The sequence below is a fragment of the Garra rufa genome, chromosome 17, assembly GCF_049309525.1.
Source record: "Garra rufa chromosome 17, GarRuf1.0, whole genome shotgun sequence".
NCBI lineage: Eukaryota > Metazoa > Chordata > Actinopteri > Cypriniformes > Cyprinidae > Garra > Garra rufa.
In genome coordinates this window covers 33972436-33988804 of record NC_133377.1, presented here as the reverse complement: position 1 = coordinate 33988804, position 16369 = coordinate 33972436, and the positions used below count along the sequence as shown (strand labels likewise).

Here is a 16369-nt window from a genome sequence, read left to right as displayed (position 1 = left end):
AAAGTGGGAAGCATAATGACATTTCCAGCAGTCTCAGACTGGTGTGGTCTCAGTTATAAAGGTCTGAGGGATTTTGTCTGGCGCTGTATCAATTATTATAATTCAGGTCCTAGACATGGTTCATTTTAGTATGTCTTTATGGGGAGAACTGTACTTTTTAAAACAAATGTATCCAATCAGTGTTATTTTATCACTGAGATACTATAACAATAATAATAATTATATATATATATATATATATATATATATAATTTATATATAAAATTTGAAATTTGTAGTTTTATTTTCCATTTTAACTTTAAAGTTTTAATGTTCTAATGATTTTTATTTAGCATTATTCGAAACAATTGTTCAGCTAAATGCACACATATATTTTGCTTTTTAAATCACTTATGGAATACTAAAAACATTATTTTTTAATCATTTGAAATATATAATTTCCATTTGAATTTTTACATCAAAATAAGTTCCTTTTTTTTTTTTTTTGCTGACAGCTGTACTTTTTGAACAAGTGTGTCCAATCAGTTATCTGAGTGCTATAATAATAATAATAATAATAATAATAATTTTCTTTTCTTTAATAATTTGAAATTAGAAAGTTCCATTTAATGTTAAAGTTTTAGTAATTGTGTTGTTTTTTTCCCTTTGTATTAGTTAATTTGTACTATTATAATATTTATTGTTTTAAATAAATAAATACTTTTGTTGTTGTTATTTTTTCTACGTAACACTAAAATAAAATATTAAGTATTTTTTAAACAAGTGTTCAGCTAAATGCACAAATTTATGTTCTTTTTAAAAATACGGAATAATAAAAACATTATTTTTAATAATTTGAAATGTATCATTTTAATTTCCATTTCAGTAATTTTGTTGTTTTTCCATTTGTATTAGTTTTTTTTTTTTTTCAGTTTTAGTTGTAGTTAATTTATAGCCATTTTGCTAAGTCTGTAATATAATTTTTTTTTAATGAATAAATAAGTAAATACTTTTTTTTTTCTATGTAATACTAAAATAAAATTTTAAAAAGCATTTTTCAAAAAAGATTTTCAGCTAAATTCACAAATTTATGTTCTTTTTAAAACCACTTAGGGAGTAATGAAAACATTATTTTTAATAATTTGAAATGTATACTTTTCATTTCCATTTAAATTTTTAAGTTTTAGTAAATTTTTAGTAATGTTTTGTTTTTTTCCTTTGTAGTTGTTATTTTTTTCTACATAATACTAAAATTAAATATTCAACATCTTTAATAATTTCACATTTGTAATTTTCATTTCCATTTTAATTTTAACATTATAGTAGTTTTGTTGTTTTTTCCCCCTTTGTATTAGTTGATTTTTTTTAAGTTTTAATTTGAGTTATTTTAGTATATCAAGATTCAGCCAAAATCCATAATATAATATTTATTTTAAAAAATAAATTAATACTTTTGTTGTTGTTGTTGTTGTTGTTTTCTTTCTACATAACAGTAAAATACAACATTAGGCATTTTCACTGAACAACTCTTTAGCTAAATGCACAAATTTATTATTTTATTTAAATCATTTAGGGAATAAAAAAAAAACATTATTTAAAATATTTTTTTCCTTTGTATTAGCTGACTTTTAGTTTTTCAGTTTCAGTTTTAGTTATTTTAGTATATCAAAATGTTGCCAAAATCTATAATAATAATATTTATTTTTTTAAGTAAATAAATACTTTTTTTGTTGTTGCTGTTTTTTTTCTACATAATACTCAAATAAAATATTACGCATTTTTTCGAAACAATTGTTCAGCTAAATGCACAAATTTATGTTCTTTTTTAAACCACTTAGGGAATAATAAAAACATTATTTTTAATATTTTTTCTTTTGGATTAGTTTTTCAGTTTTAGTTTTAGTTATTTTAGTATATCAAAATTTAACCAAAAATCTATAATATAATATTTTATTTTTAAAATAAATTAATAATTTTGTTGTTGTTGTTGTTGTTGTTGTTTTCCTTCTACGTAACACTTGAATACATTACGCATTTTCTCAGAACAGCTGTTTAGCTGAATGCACACATTTAAAAAGTTTTCAAATCGCTTATGGAATTAAATATATTGCGTTTGCAGGCACACCAGGTTATAGTGTACATTTGACGATTTCTAAAATGTGGGATCAACCACAGTTTTCCAGCGGGACATATTAAAGGACGTGTACCCTTGTGCCTCCATCCTGATGCCGCAGATCCGGCTTTTAGAAACCGAGAGGGGGAGCCATTCTACAAAAACCTAACAAACCTACCTTTTGCTGTACAGCACCTCAGAATACTCCAGTATCTTCTTACATTTATGTAAGTAAATTCGAGATATAAAAAACAGAAATAGTTTGTACAACCATTAATAAGCTTTTCAAATGTCCTAACTACGTGTTAGTGTCCCCCATCCAGGTGAATGGTACGCTCCAGTGGATAGGCAGAGACCGTCCCGCATCTAGCGGCTGTATTCAGCGAGCGGCTGCTGTTTGGTGGGCAGGGCCCCAGACTTGGGCCCCCCTCTTTTTCTGTCTTTAGTTTTCACAGCTGAGATCACACATTTCAGTGGGAATAGCGAATTTATTCAATCATCGATTGCATTACTCGTTTAATTGAGCTCAACTGTTTGTTATTGACCAGATTTAAAGGGCCACTGCATTCGGGTGTGTTCATAACTGGGAGTTCCTCTTTTTTCACGCGTCTCTTTTGGACCCTGTAATGGAATGACTGACTGCAAACCATGAACAAAATGGAGAACAAGGCTCTAGAGAACAGCTTTGAAGAAAAACTGACGCTGTCAGACAAAGGTAAGCACAATTGAAATTGAAAAAAGGTACAAAATGTCCACGAAACCCTGAATAAACGCAGGGGAGGTCAAAGGACGTTAATATGTGCGCATATTTTCAGTCATGACAGACCCACATGTCATAGTGTTTAGATTTTGTATGAACATATTATTATGTTAAAGCTTCTGTTTCTGTGCCACCTGTCATTAAGAAAACAGCAAAAGTAGCGGTCCATGTAACGTTACGCGTGACCTGGATAACGGCTTTTCGCATTTCAGTGAGCAAAATTATTGGCGTGTGATGTCAACACTCTGAATTTGTTGTACCTAACATGATCCTGACATTATATTCGTTTATATTATTAGTTTGATCATTGCTATAGCCCATTTCCACGAGAAAAGCATCCAAGCGTTAATCAAGGTTTCACGTATTTAGGTGCAGTACCGGTGTGCGCTAAACAGCCATGCGCATGTTTAATTACCGGCTAACTGTCTATTACAGTCCTTATTCAGCACCAAATGAAAGCCCAAAGGGTTTTCGTTGTTGCCAATAACAATTAACCCTCTTACTGCCTTATGACAGAGCACTCAATGTGACCCTGCAGTTACCGAAAAAAAAAAAAAAAAAACTTTGTTAATCATTATTTTCATATCGTTTGCCAGTAAAAATATCTTAAGCATCCTTAAAAAAAAGGTAATTTTTTTTGAGATGCTAAATTTTAAGCTACATTTGTGAGAACGGGGTCAAAAATAAATTATTAGATGTTACAGACTTCTGATTTTGTTTCTCAAGTAAACTGAAGAATTATCGTTTTAAAGATTTCTTCAGTGTTTTTAAATATATTGATCTTATATTTGTGACCCTGGACCACAAAACCAGTCATAAGGGTCAATATTTTGAAACTGAGATTTATATAGCTTTGTTAGGATAGGACAATATTTGGCTGAGATACAGCTATTTGAAAATCTGGAATCTGAGGGTGCAAAAAATCTAAATATTGAGAAAATCACCTTTAAAGTTGTCCAAATGAAGTTCTTAGCAATGCATATTACTAATCAAAAATTAGGTTTTGATATATTTACGGTAGGAAATTTACAAAATAGCTTAATGGAACATGATCTTAATATCCTAATGATTTTTGGCATAAAAAGAAAATCTGGAATCTGAGGGTGCAAAAACATCTAAATATTGAGAAAATCACCTTTAAAGTTGTCCAAATGAAGTTCTTAGCAATGCATATTACTAATCAAAAATTAAGTTTTGATATATTTACAAAATATCTCAATGGAACATGATCTTAATATCCTAATGATTTTTGGCATAAAAGAAATAAATCGATCACTTTGACCCATATAATGTATTGTTGACTATTGCTACAAATATACCCATGCTACGTATCTCTGGTTTTGTGGTCCAGGGTCATATTTATTAATATAGGCTAAATTTATTTTTATAAATTTAATCAACTTAAATTTAATTTTGTAATAGGACAAACATACTGATTCCTAAATTGCATTCCAGACATACAGATAACTTTGGGCTAGTTTTTGCTGTGTTAATGCATTAATGTCATTTCTGAACAGCATTAAATGCCACTTCAGAAATGCTTCTGTGCCACTTTTGCAGTGCAAATTTGATGTTGGTTCTTTAATTGTGCATGGGATCGTATTTGAAATGTATTTTGTAGTATAATTTTTAGAGGGCTTGAAACCCAGAGGTTGCAGGTTCAATTCCCATAAGGCATAACTCATGATCTACAGCTATTGTGTCCTTGAGCAAGGCATTTAACCTCAGGCTAGTTATAATGCAATGTAAGCTGCTTTGAATGGAAGTGTCTTCTGAAATAGGATGCAATCCCTTAGGTTTTACTGGAGTCTTCTAATAAATTACCTTTAACGGCAAGGTCAAATGCTGCCTCCAGGTGTGTCGTTGCAGGTAGAGCAATGTCAGTAGATTGGTGTGTGTGTGTGTGTTATGCTAAGGAAAAAGCTAGTTGTTATCTCACGGGATCTTAGTTTGAACACATTCCTGTCTTTTGGTATTTGTAGTTTTGAATCAGGCTGTTTTGAACCGGCATAGCACATGTATGCTTGTGCAACCCTAAACTGTAAAAATGTACTTAGATAGATAGGAGAAAACGTATAAATGCATTCCTATGTGATGACTGTTTTAAAGACAGACCTTGTTTTTAACCTCTCGACCCAGGCCAGTAAACTACAACCTACCAAACCCCCAGAATGAGTATTACATTGTAAAGTACCTGTAATGTTCCATTCTTGTGGCAGATAACCTCATTCTTTCATTTTTAAAACACCCCTATTCAGTTTCTCCCACCTTTTTATTCTTGTATCAGTTATTCACATCCTGTGAACGCAAAGCTGATCTCAGATCGGTGGCAGCTGTATGCCTCACACCTTGGGCCATTTGAGTCACGGACACCATGGCGTTATTATCAGCTCTGATGGAGGCCTTGTCCTGTAGCCTGAGGCTCAGAGAGCCATAGAGAGCCAGAGAGAGAGAGACAGGTCAGAGAATCCTGTGTACAGCAACATTGATTGCTTTGTAGTGAGTGTTTTGGGCGCAGGACCAAGATTCTCCAAGACTGAACTTGTTCAAAGGGACACTGTTTCCCTATCACAGATGAGTCTCTACAAAGACTGTCAGGTTTTCTCTCTCACACACCGCAAGAAATTTTCTGTATGCTGCACGTTGTATAGGATTCTGGTCGATAACAGAATTTTATTTTGAACTATTTTATTGCTGTCTTGCTTAGAGTGAAGATACAAATAAGAATCTGGAAGACCCACCCCCATGTCATCCAAGATGTGTCTTTTTTTCTTTATTTGCAAGGAAATTAAGTTTTTGGTGGAAAATATTCTAGGATTTTTCTCCATATCGTGGACTTCAATGGTGGCTAACTGGGTGAAGGTCCAAATTGGAGTTTTAATTCAGCTTCAATGGTCTCTACACAATCCCAGCTGAGGAATAAAGTTCTTATCTAGCAAAACGAACAGTCATTTTCATAAAAAAAAATAAACATTTGTATAGTTTTATATACTTTTTAACCAAAATCTTAACTTATACCTTTCTCCTCCAACTTCAAAATCATCCAACATTGTTGTTTTACCTTTCTTTGTAAAGGGGGTTTGACTTTCTTTGTATGTTCACTTTGTAAACACTGGGTTTGTACTTCCGCCTATGTCACACGTGTATGCGTGAGGTCAAGCTACCGCAAGACGAGCATTTGTGGTTAAAAAGTATATAAATCTGTGTTTTATCTTAGAAAATAACCAATTGTTTCGCTAGATCAGACCCTTAGCCCTTGGCTGGGATCGTGTGGAGCCCTTTGAAGCTGCATTGAACTTGCAGTTTGGACTTACAACCCATTGGCTACCATTGAAGTCCAATGTTTTTCTCAAAAAACTAAAAGGATTAGTTCACTTCCAGAAGAAAAAATTACAGATAATGTATTCACCCCCTTGTCATCCACAATGTTCATGTCTGTCTTTCTTCAGTCGTAAAGAAATTACGTTTTTGAGGAAAACATTTCAGGATTTCATATAATGGATATGTATGGTGCCCCTAAGTTTGAACTTCCAAAATGCGGTTTAAAAGCAGCTTCAAAGGGCTCTAAAGGAGTCTTATCTAGTGAAACAAATTATTTGTTTCGGTTATTTTCGAAACAAATTGACAATTTATATACTTTTTAACCTCAAATGCTCGCTTTGTCTCGTCTCTGCAATGCTCATGCGTGGCTTGTGTGATCTAGGTCAATTCATTTAGGGTATGTCGAAAAACTCCCGTCTCGTTTTCGTCTTCAACTTCAAAATTGTCCTCTGACACTGGTTTACCTTTTTTTGTAAAGTTTGATAATCTTTGTATGTTCACTTTGTAAACACTGGGTTGGTACTTTTGTAGCAATGTAGGACAATTTTGAAGTTGGGGATGAAAACAAGATGGGAGTTTTTCGACATACCCTAACTGTATTGACCCGGATTACACAGACTACACATGCGCATCGCAGAGACGAGACAAAACGAGCATTTAAGGGTTAAAAAGTATAGGAATTTTCTGACCCTTCGTCCTCAGCTGGGATCATTTAGAGCCCTTTGAAGCTGAGTTTAAACTGCATTTTGGAAGTTCAAACTTGGGGGCACCATACATATCCATTATATGTTGAGAAATCCTAAAATGTTTTCCTCAAAAAACATAATTTCTGTTCAACTGAAGAAAGAAAGACATAAACATCTTGGATGACATAGGGGTGAGTAAATTATCAGGAAATGTTCATTCTGTGGTGAACTTCTCCTTTAAGTTTGCATAGCATAGGCACATGCATAAAATCTTCAAAATCTCCAAAGAACCATTCAGAAACTCACAGCCACAACCTGCACAGCCAAGATTTCAACGTTTTAAGACAAAAAGGGTACTTTGCTGAACCTAAAGTGCTTCAGAGAACCATTAAAGAGCCTTTTATAAGACCAGGCCTTAGATGAGAAAGGGTTTATTTCCTGTGGGATGGAGTTATTGTTCAAGCCGAAGGCTCTTGTCTCTGTTAGTAATGTATGACGTGGATATACTCATTCTCAGACACTCAGAGCCAATGACGAAATATTTCCTGTTTTTTTTTCCAAGAGGTCTTGGAGGATTGGAAATTTCGATATCTGGCCAAAGTGGCCAGCTCAGCAGACTGCATTGGATTATTGCAACAGGTTTTAAGTTAGAATTTCATAATAATATTAGCCAACAGACTGCTGTAACAAAAATAAACATGCTTTAACAGCATTTTCATGTTGTTTATAGCCAACATAGGCTTTGTCATAATAAATATAGATCCAAGAAACCCCATTTTCACTTCTGCTTTCAGTGGAAAATATGAGTAGATTGTGGCATATGACCACGTTTGGATGAGTTTGTGGTTCGAACTTCATGGCAGTCGGTGTTGTCCACGAGTAATCGTGACTGTTTTCACCATAATGTCGTTATATACAAGCAGACCAAGTAATGAGAGAGGATGACTTCTATTTTGGGAGGTATCTTTGGCAAGAGCTGCGTGTCATAACCGTGTGGGAAGACGGAAAAGGAAAGGGAGGAGGAAGGAATAGAGAGAGGAGGGAAACAGCAGCATGGAAGGATTTCATTTGGATGTGAGATGTTTGTTTCCAGAAGCCCGAATCTGAAGTTTTATGTGGGCGGAAGAGCAACAGAATGAGAGGAAAAAACGAGAACTTGACAGTGCTGTAAAAATCTGCCTGGAAACAGCTTGGATTTTAGTGATAGATGGAGAAAGATATGCTTTATTTGCTAAATATTTGTCATTATAGAATCTTTAGATGAGCATTTAGATTTTTCAAAGCACTCGTATATAGATCAATACCTTTTCTACAGTGTTTAGTGCAATATTTCTTGCTTAATTAGACGTTATTGATATAGAAATATAACCTCAAAGATATCCACCAGTGATGTATTTGTTTCTTACAAAAGCACAGCTTTTTATTGTGATGTTTTTATCAGCTGTTTGGACTGCACCCATTCACTGCAGAGGATCTGTTGGTGAGCAAGTGATGTAATGCTAAATTTCTCCAAATCAGTTCTCATGAAAGAAACAAAAAACTCACTCTCATGCCAACCGGGATAAGCTTGTCATTTTCATTTCTGTGAGAACTATTCCTTTAAGCACCAACAGACAGACGATGAAGTCATTTTGAAATGGAGAAACACCATAATTTCGCAGTTCTTTCCAGTCCAAGCTTTATTTACCCCAAAGCTCAAAATGATGGCCTGCACTGATGTTTTAGATCTCAGAGGCATTCTTTTTAAACTGACAGCGTGCACCTTGAAATTACAGCGCAATCGTCTTAATCTGCAGTTCTGCTTCCATAATGAGGTGTGGCGTCTGCAGGGCCGTGGAAGTCAGGATCTCGTTTTTGTTGGCAAAACTGTTTTGTCGCAGCAGCTGAAATGTAAACAAAGTGAGAATTTGTGTGATTAGATCACGTCTTCACTGTTGCACAATGACTTGGCGGCATGAAAACAGTGGAAATCTGTCTCGGTCTTACGTAAGCAGGGCGTGTGAATTCCTTTGGAGTCGAAACATGAAAAAACAGGATCCCCTCAAGGAAAGACTATTTTAAATTAAGCTGAATGAATATGTGTTTACCAACATACAGATCTGAAAATTAGGTCAAATCTTGAATAATTTCTGAATGATGCATCTCATTGTTGGTGTGCTGAAGTTGAATATATAATTTATGCAGAAATGCAGCTAATTTTTCTGGGATTAGACACAGTGTTAAATGCCCAGGGTCTAGTTTCTATTATATTCAAGCCTGTGGCATTCTAGCAAAGTTTACTCTGCACTTTTAGTTTATAGTTTTAGTGGTGTGATTTCTTCCATCCTTTCCGCAGACCAAAAGGCTTAAGTAGTTCCTGTAAGCACATTAGACAATCATCTAAACCTCTACAGAAGCATTTAAAGGTGTTGCTGGTGCTACATATGAATCTTTTTTGGCTTTCCTAAAGTTTCTTCTTTATAAAAGAGAAGAAAAGTAAATTTTTAGAGTTTATTCCAATGGTCTGTGGGCTCTGTTTATTTTTCACTCCTTGTCTACAGGGTTGGTGGTCTTAGGAAGTATGTAGAATCAGCAAAATGTGGTTGGTTAGGCTCCAGTGTGCTTGGACTATACAGTTGAAGTCAGAAGTTTACATAAACCTAGCAGAATCTGCAAAGTGTTAATTATTTTACCAAAATAAGAGGGATTATACAAAATACATGTTATTTTTTATTTAGTACTGACTGGTAAAAATATATTTTACATTGAAGATGTTTACATATAGTTACATATATTTTAAATAGTTTATTTAAAATAAAAAACGGTTTAAAAGTTTACATACACTTGATTCTTAATAATGTTTTATTACCTGAATGATCCACAGCTGTGCTTGTTTTGTTTACTGATATTTGTTCATGAGTCCCTTGTTTGTGGTAAACAGTTAAAATGCCCACTGTTCCTTAGAAAAATTCTTCAGATCCCACAAATTCTTTGGTTTTTCAGCATTTTTGTGTATTTGAACCATTTCCAACAATGACTGTGTGATTTTGAGATCCGTCTTTTCAAACTGAGGACAACTGAGGGACTCATATGCAACTATTACAGAAGGTTCAAACACTCACTGATGCCTCTGAAGAAAACACAATGCATTAAGAGCTCGGGGGTGAAAACTTTTGAATTTGAAGTTCAGGGTAAATTTAGCCTATTTTTCCACATGTAAATATCTAATGTATCTTTTGAAGGGCAGTACTAATTGAAAAATATTTGATATTTAGGCAAAATAAGAAAAATGCATCCTCATTCTGTTCAAAAGTTTATACCCCTGGCTCTTAATGTATTGTTTTTCCTTCTGGAGCATCAGGGAGTGTTTAAACCTTCTGTAATACTTGCATATGAGTCCCTCAGTTGTCCTCGATGTGAAAAGATGGATCACAAAATCATACAAGTATTGTTGTAAAGGGTTCAAATACACAGAATTTTTGGGAACTGAAGGATTTTTCTAAAGAACAGCAAGCAGTTTATCTGTTCAGGACAAACAAGGGACTCATAAACTACTATCACTAAACAAAAATTGTGCTATTTTTACAGCTGCTTTTACATTTTGATGTTGATTTTGTATGGTAAAGGTAAAAATGCCTCTCAACATCAAATCAAATCTGTTTATTTCTGACCCTGCTTTGTATATGTTGAACACAGTATGTGTTAGTGTCATATGCTGTTGTTTAGTGTATGTTAAGGCTGTGTTAGTATGAACTTTGTGTGGTGCACATATGAAGTCTCAATTGGTTCCCTAGCAGCTGTAGCCATCACTGTGGCTTTGACGAGAGACGCGTGTGTGTCAGAAAGAGAAAACAGTCGTTAGCATGTGTTTGTGTGTGTGTGTGTGTGTGTGTGTGTGTGTGTGTGTGTGTGTGTGTGTGTGTTCACACACCCGTCCGTCGCCTGTCCCGCTCCAGTGTGGTCACAGGACTGGCCTGCTAATATTAGTGCCACAGCTGCGCAGGCCGGCTTATACCCCTTCGCTCAACATTACTGCGCTATAACACTGATCTAGAAACAGCATTGCCACACCTTAGACTGTTTCAGCAGACGTAATATAATCTAAAACAGATGCCGTGCAATTGCTAAGAGAAACATCTATTAGGACATAATGTGGAGAAAGAGAGCATTTGCAGCATGTGTTGTGTCACAGAAGGCGTTTCCTGCTGGGAATGAGTCACATGACTCACTTTTTCTTGGATTTTTTCCCTGATGTTCTCGCATCTGCTTCTGTTGACCTTGAAAATAAATGTTCTGTCACTGTAGCAAGCCACATTAACACTTTTCCCCAAGTGGAGTCTGAACAGACCTGGCAGTATTTATAGACGCGGTCATATGATGAGAGTAATATTAGATGCTCTTCACAGAACGCTGCCTGGTCATCGGTTTATATGTTTTAAATATCAAGTCATGGTGACTTGGCTAGGTGGTGTCATTTCCGCTTTCATCTTGGCTTAGTAAAGGACGCAGGTCGTCCGTCCTCCATAAAGTGACCTCAGTATCACAGTATCCTCGACTTCTAATGGAAGGAGTGTGCTGGGAAATCCTCCTAAACATGCAGCTTTTCTCTCTGTTTGGCTGCATTTAGACAATTGCTTTTTATTTGACTGGTACGTTAATCTAAAAGCAGCTTATTGCAGGGTGCGCCTGGAGTAATTTGATGTTTCTAAAGCGGTTTGCTCAAGGTGATAAGGTATATCGTTCGTTTTAATCATCTTAAAGTTTACAGGAAGCGTTATGCCATTAGATTCATTCATTTTTGCTGGTTTTCATCATATTTAAAGGTGACCTATTAAGCAAAGATCACTTTTATAAGGTGTTTGAACACAGTGGGTAAAAACGACCAGCCAATAATGGTAAAAATCCACCCACTTATTTTTTTATAATCCTTAAAAATTTATAAACAGTCTCTCAAAACATGCCATTTTGTAGGGGAACATTCCCACCCATTTGTGACAATCTCTGCCCTATCAGCATAGACACAGCCCTGAGTGAGAAGCAGCAGTCCTCCATTACTTTTTTCTTGTTGTAGCTGCTGAAGATATACAATATCAGCACCAAAAGAGTCATTACAAGTGTGTTTTGGGATGCAACAATGAACATAGAAGTCTCCATAGACTCCGTCCATTTGAGCCGCTGAGGACAATGGTTAAATTTAATTTTTCGAAGGAAATGTCCCAGAAAAAATCCCTTTTAGGGATCAATACCAACGCTTTGAGGGCGAATGTCAACTCCAGACAAAGTAAGAATCATGCGTTTGTTTTCCAAAGCTAAAATTGGTAAAGCTACCATTGTCTCTGCCTGTTTTCACGGATACTGCCTTCACATGCTACCAGAATGATTGTAAAGTGGAAATGAAGGCAATGTGTAGTTGACTGCTTGAATTTGTTGCACTCATAAACACAAGTGGGATAGTTTGTGAGAGCACGTGATGGCACCATGAGTGACCGATGACTGACATTAAACCAATTCCGGTTCAAACATATATGGCTGAACACCACAACTGAGAGTTTCTCACATTTTCAGTGCGTAAGATTGTCCTGTTTTGTTTTTGCTGGCTTTTGAAGCTCCGCCCTCTTCTGAAAAGGGGGCCGGGAGCACCAGCTCATTTGCATTTAAGCTAAAACTTCACATACACACATCAGAGGCTTATTTTAAAATTAGTAAAAAGGGACATAATAGGTCACCTTTAAGACTTCTGACAGCCATTTTATACTGCAGTGTCAGAGAGCCTTCATCCTTGATACTTCTGCAAGATCAGCTCTAATGGCAGACAGCATTAATTTGCTCTATTTTATATATTTAATAGTCCTCTTCTGCTTCAGCGCACACAGAGATGGCTAGACGTGATGCAGACAAACCTAGATACCCTCTGCCACACTCCTGTCATGTGTTTTTACATTTTTGCCGGTTTATTTGTGAGAAAATTTGAATGATATTGCTTTCTGAGATAAATTTAGCAAACAGTAACAGGGTAAAATTAGCAGGAAAAGGAATTATACTAACTTGGATGAAACAAAAATGCAGTAATGTCATTAATTTAACCTTTTTTTGTAAATATATATAATTCTTCTAAATTTACTCACCCTCAGGCCATCCCAGATGTAGATGAGTTTGGAGAAATTTTGCATTGCATTACTTGCTCACCAATGGATCCTCTGCAGTGAATGGGTGCCGTCAGAATGAGAGCTGATATTAACATCACAATAATCCACAAGCAACCCTCACCACTCTAGTCCATCAATTAACATTTTGTTAAGCAAAAATCTGTATGTTTGTAAGTCCATAATCCATAATCACACTTCCTCCAGTAAAAAAAAAAGTCTATCCTCTGTTGTCCTCTCACATCAAAACCTGCCAATATAATTGTATAGTCATCTTTTGGCATGTTTTTGCTCATAAACTCTCCTGATTCAGATAGACAACTTTTTCGCTGGAAAAGCAATATTATGAGTAGAAGGCTTGTTTGAAGTTAAAAATGCCTTAGTGATACATATGTGTATTACAGCATTTCACTTCACGAGATGTAAACTGATGAACTGTGGATTACATATGGATTATTGTTATGTTTTTATCAGCTGCTTGAACTCTTATTCTGACAGCATCCATACTTCTCAGTCCACTTTTGCACTTTTTGAGATTACAAAGACATACAAGAGTCATGCACATAGCATTTCTGTAGCTCACTTTGGATAAAAGCATCTGCCAAATGCATACATTTAAATGTAAAAATAAGCCGTATGTTCAGAAACATGCATTAAGAAAGTAAAAACATTTAATTTGATTTCCCGTTGACATTTTATGGCTATGCTGCTGAAGGCAGCTGCCAAAACATACGGAAGAATAGATGTAGGTCACCGCACATGTAAACAAAGTCACCGTGCGGACATCCTTCAAGTCCACACACATAAACACACACACGCACACAGTTTAAGCATGCATATGTACATTTGGACGCTCTTTCCATTAAACCTACATTAAAGGGCAACTTTAATGTAGATTGCTAAAATCCCTTAATGCGGCTTCTCGTTTTTACTATCTGAGGCTTTTGGATGTTTGCTAAAAAACACCGTGAAAATACAAACAACTGTTGAAAATTTTTGCATGTTTTCACATATATCCTAAAAAAAAGTCTCATTTTACCCTGAAAGTGTTTATTGATGCTAAATAATCTCGATAATCATCCACCACACAAACATGAGGTGTCTCAGTAGGAGACAAATTACCACATGATGCAATAGTGCTTACAGGCAGTCCTGTGATGTAAAGCGGCTGCCGTTGTTGTATTTGTTGTGTCTGTAATCGGGACAACCATTCAGATCGTGTGGTTGTTAGTCTGGTACTCATTTTTGTGCTATGAGCTGTCTAGATTGAAGAACAACGTTTAGCCGTGAAGTCAGTTTTATCCTATTATCTCACAGCCGTACATCAAGATATGAGCTGTTTCTGACTGTTTCCAGTTGTGCAAATGTCTGACTTCATTGAGTGGGAGAGATGCAGAGGGTTGTTAAAATATTAATGGTGTTTGGATGTTTCAAGCACTCCTCTGGCATACTGTTTGTGTCAGTGCAGATGTGGGTAACCCAGTTTATCCGGCATGTTGATCCACGAGACAGATTGTTGCTACTCCATTGGATACTTCAGAAGAACCCCAAGAGGCAGTTCTGTTGCTATTCATTCTGTTTTGTGTTTTGTTGTGTTTCAAATGTACTCAATTTGGTTATCTTAAAGATTGTGTTTAGTCTTGTCACGTGACAAAGGCTCTAGAATAATACAGATGTTTTGTATTAGACATGTAGAAACAGGTGTTATGGTTTAGGTAGCAGTGATTTACTGCAGAGGTTTTTATTTGAAAGTAGACAGGCTGTTTTTTATCAGGGCTACTGAAACAGTTAGATCTTTAGAGCTTACAGTGTTCCAGCTTTGTTTAAAACATCAGATATATACAGTTTATTCCTACTCTATCAGAAGTATAACAGCGTTGTTCTCAGGACATTGTGCTACTTGTTGCTGTAATTTTCAGGAAAGTTATTCTTAAACTAATTATTAACATTTACTTCTGTAGTATTTTGTTCATGTCTTTCTTTCTTCTGGCAAAAAGAAATTAAGGTTTTTTAATTCCTGGATTTTTCTCCATAGTGGACTTCAGTGGTGGCCAATGGGTTGAAGGTCCAAACTGCAGTTTCAATGCAGCTTCAAAAGGTTCTACATGATCTCAGCTAAGGAATAAGATTCTTAACTAGAAAAATGATCAGTCATTTTCTAAGAAAGTACACATTTATATACTTTTAACCACCAATGCTCATCTTGCACTAGCTCAACCTCATGCATTATGTAGTCACATTGGAAATAACCGAAGTGTACAGATGAAGAACCACAAGTGACCTTTTCTTGAAGACGCGTATCACAGAGCTAGTGCAAGACGAGCATTTGTGGTTAAAAAGTATATACATTTTTATTTATTTAATAAAATGACAATCGTTTCGTTAGGGATCATGTAAAGCCCATTGAAGCTGCATTGAAACTGCAAATTAGACCTTCAACCCATTGGCTACCGCATTGAAGTCCACTATATGGAGAAAAATCCTGGAATGTTTAAAATGTAAAAGATTTGGGGTTTGTAAGATGTTTTTGAAAGTCTCTTACTCTCATCAAGGCCGTATTTAACAGTCAGTAAAAACAGTAATATTGTAAAATATTAGTGCAAAGTAAAATAACTGTTTTCTGTTTGAATCTGTTTTAAAATGTAATTTATTCATGTGATGCAAAGCTGACTTTTCAGCAGCCATTATTATAGTCATCAGTGTCACATGATCCTTCAGAAATCATTCTAATATGTTAATTTGCTGCTCAAAAAAAAATCTTTGCTAATAGAAAAGTGATGGAAAGTTCAAAAGAACAGCATTTATTTGAAATCTATATATTTTTGACCCTGGACCACAAAAACAGTCATAAGTAGCAGGGGTACATTTGTAGCAATAGCCAACAATACGTTGAATAGGTCAAAATGATTGAGTTTTCTTTTATGCCAAAAATCATTAGGATATTAAGTAAAGATCTTGTTCCATGAAGATATTTTGTACATTTCCTACCGTAAATATATCAAAACTTAATTTTTAATTAGAATTATACATTGCTAAGAACTTCATTTAGACAACTTTAAAGGCGATTTTCTCAATATTTAGATTTTTTTGCACCTTCAGATTCCAGATTTTCGAATAGTTTCAAATAGTATCTGGGCCAAATATTGTCCTATATCCTAACAAACCAAGAAAACATATTTATTCAGCTTTAGATGATGTGTAAATCTTTCAATTTCAAAAAATGACCCTTATGACTGGTTTTATAGTCCAGGGTCACATTTTGTAACATTATAAATATCTTAACTGCCACTTCAATTCATGCATCCTTGAAAAATAAAAGTGTTTCACTTTTAAATGAATTGAACAGTGCTGAAAGTCATAATAAATGGCTATTAAATAATATCCTAAC

At 35.0% G+C, this 16369-nt stretch overlaps 1 protein-coding gene across 4 annotated transcripts in view; it reads left to right on the top strand.

Annotated features, from left to right (window-relative positions):
• The first annotated feature begins 2456 nt into the window (after window positions 1-2456).
• Window positions 2457-16369, top strand: part of map7d1b (MAP7 domain containing 1b) — a 54588-nt gene continuing 40675 nt past the window's right edge. For 2 of the 4 annotated variants that reach the window (XM_073821814.1, XM_073821815.1), the window contains exon 1: window positions 2458-2807. In XM_073821814.1, coding sequence (XP_073677915.1) covers window positions 2741-2807 — 67 coding nt within the window. In that variant the 5' untranslated portion in view covers window positions 2458-2740. Of the gene's footprint in view, window positions 2808-16369 lie in introns of all 4 variants that reach the window. The other 2 variants (XM_073821813.1, XM_073821816.1) reach the window with 2 other exon arrangements.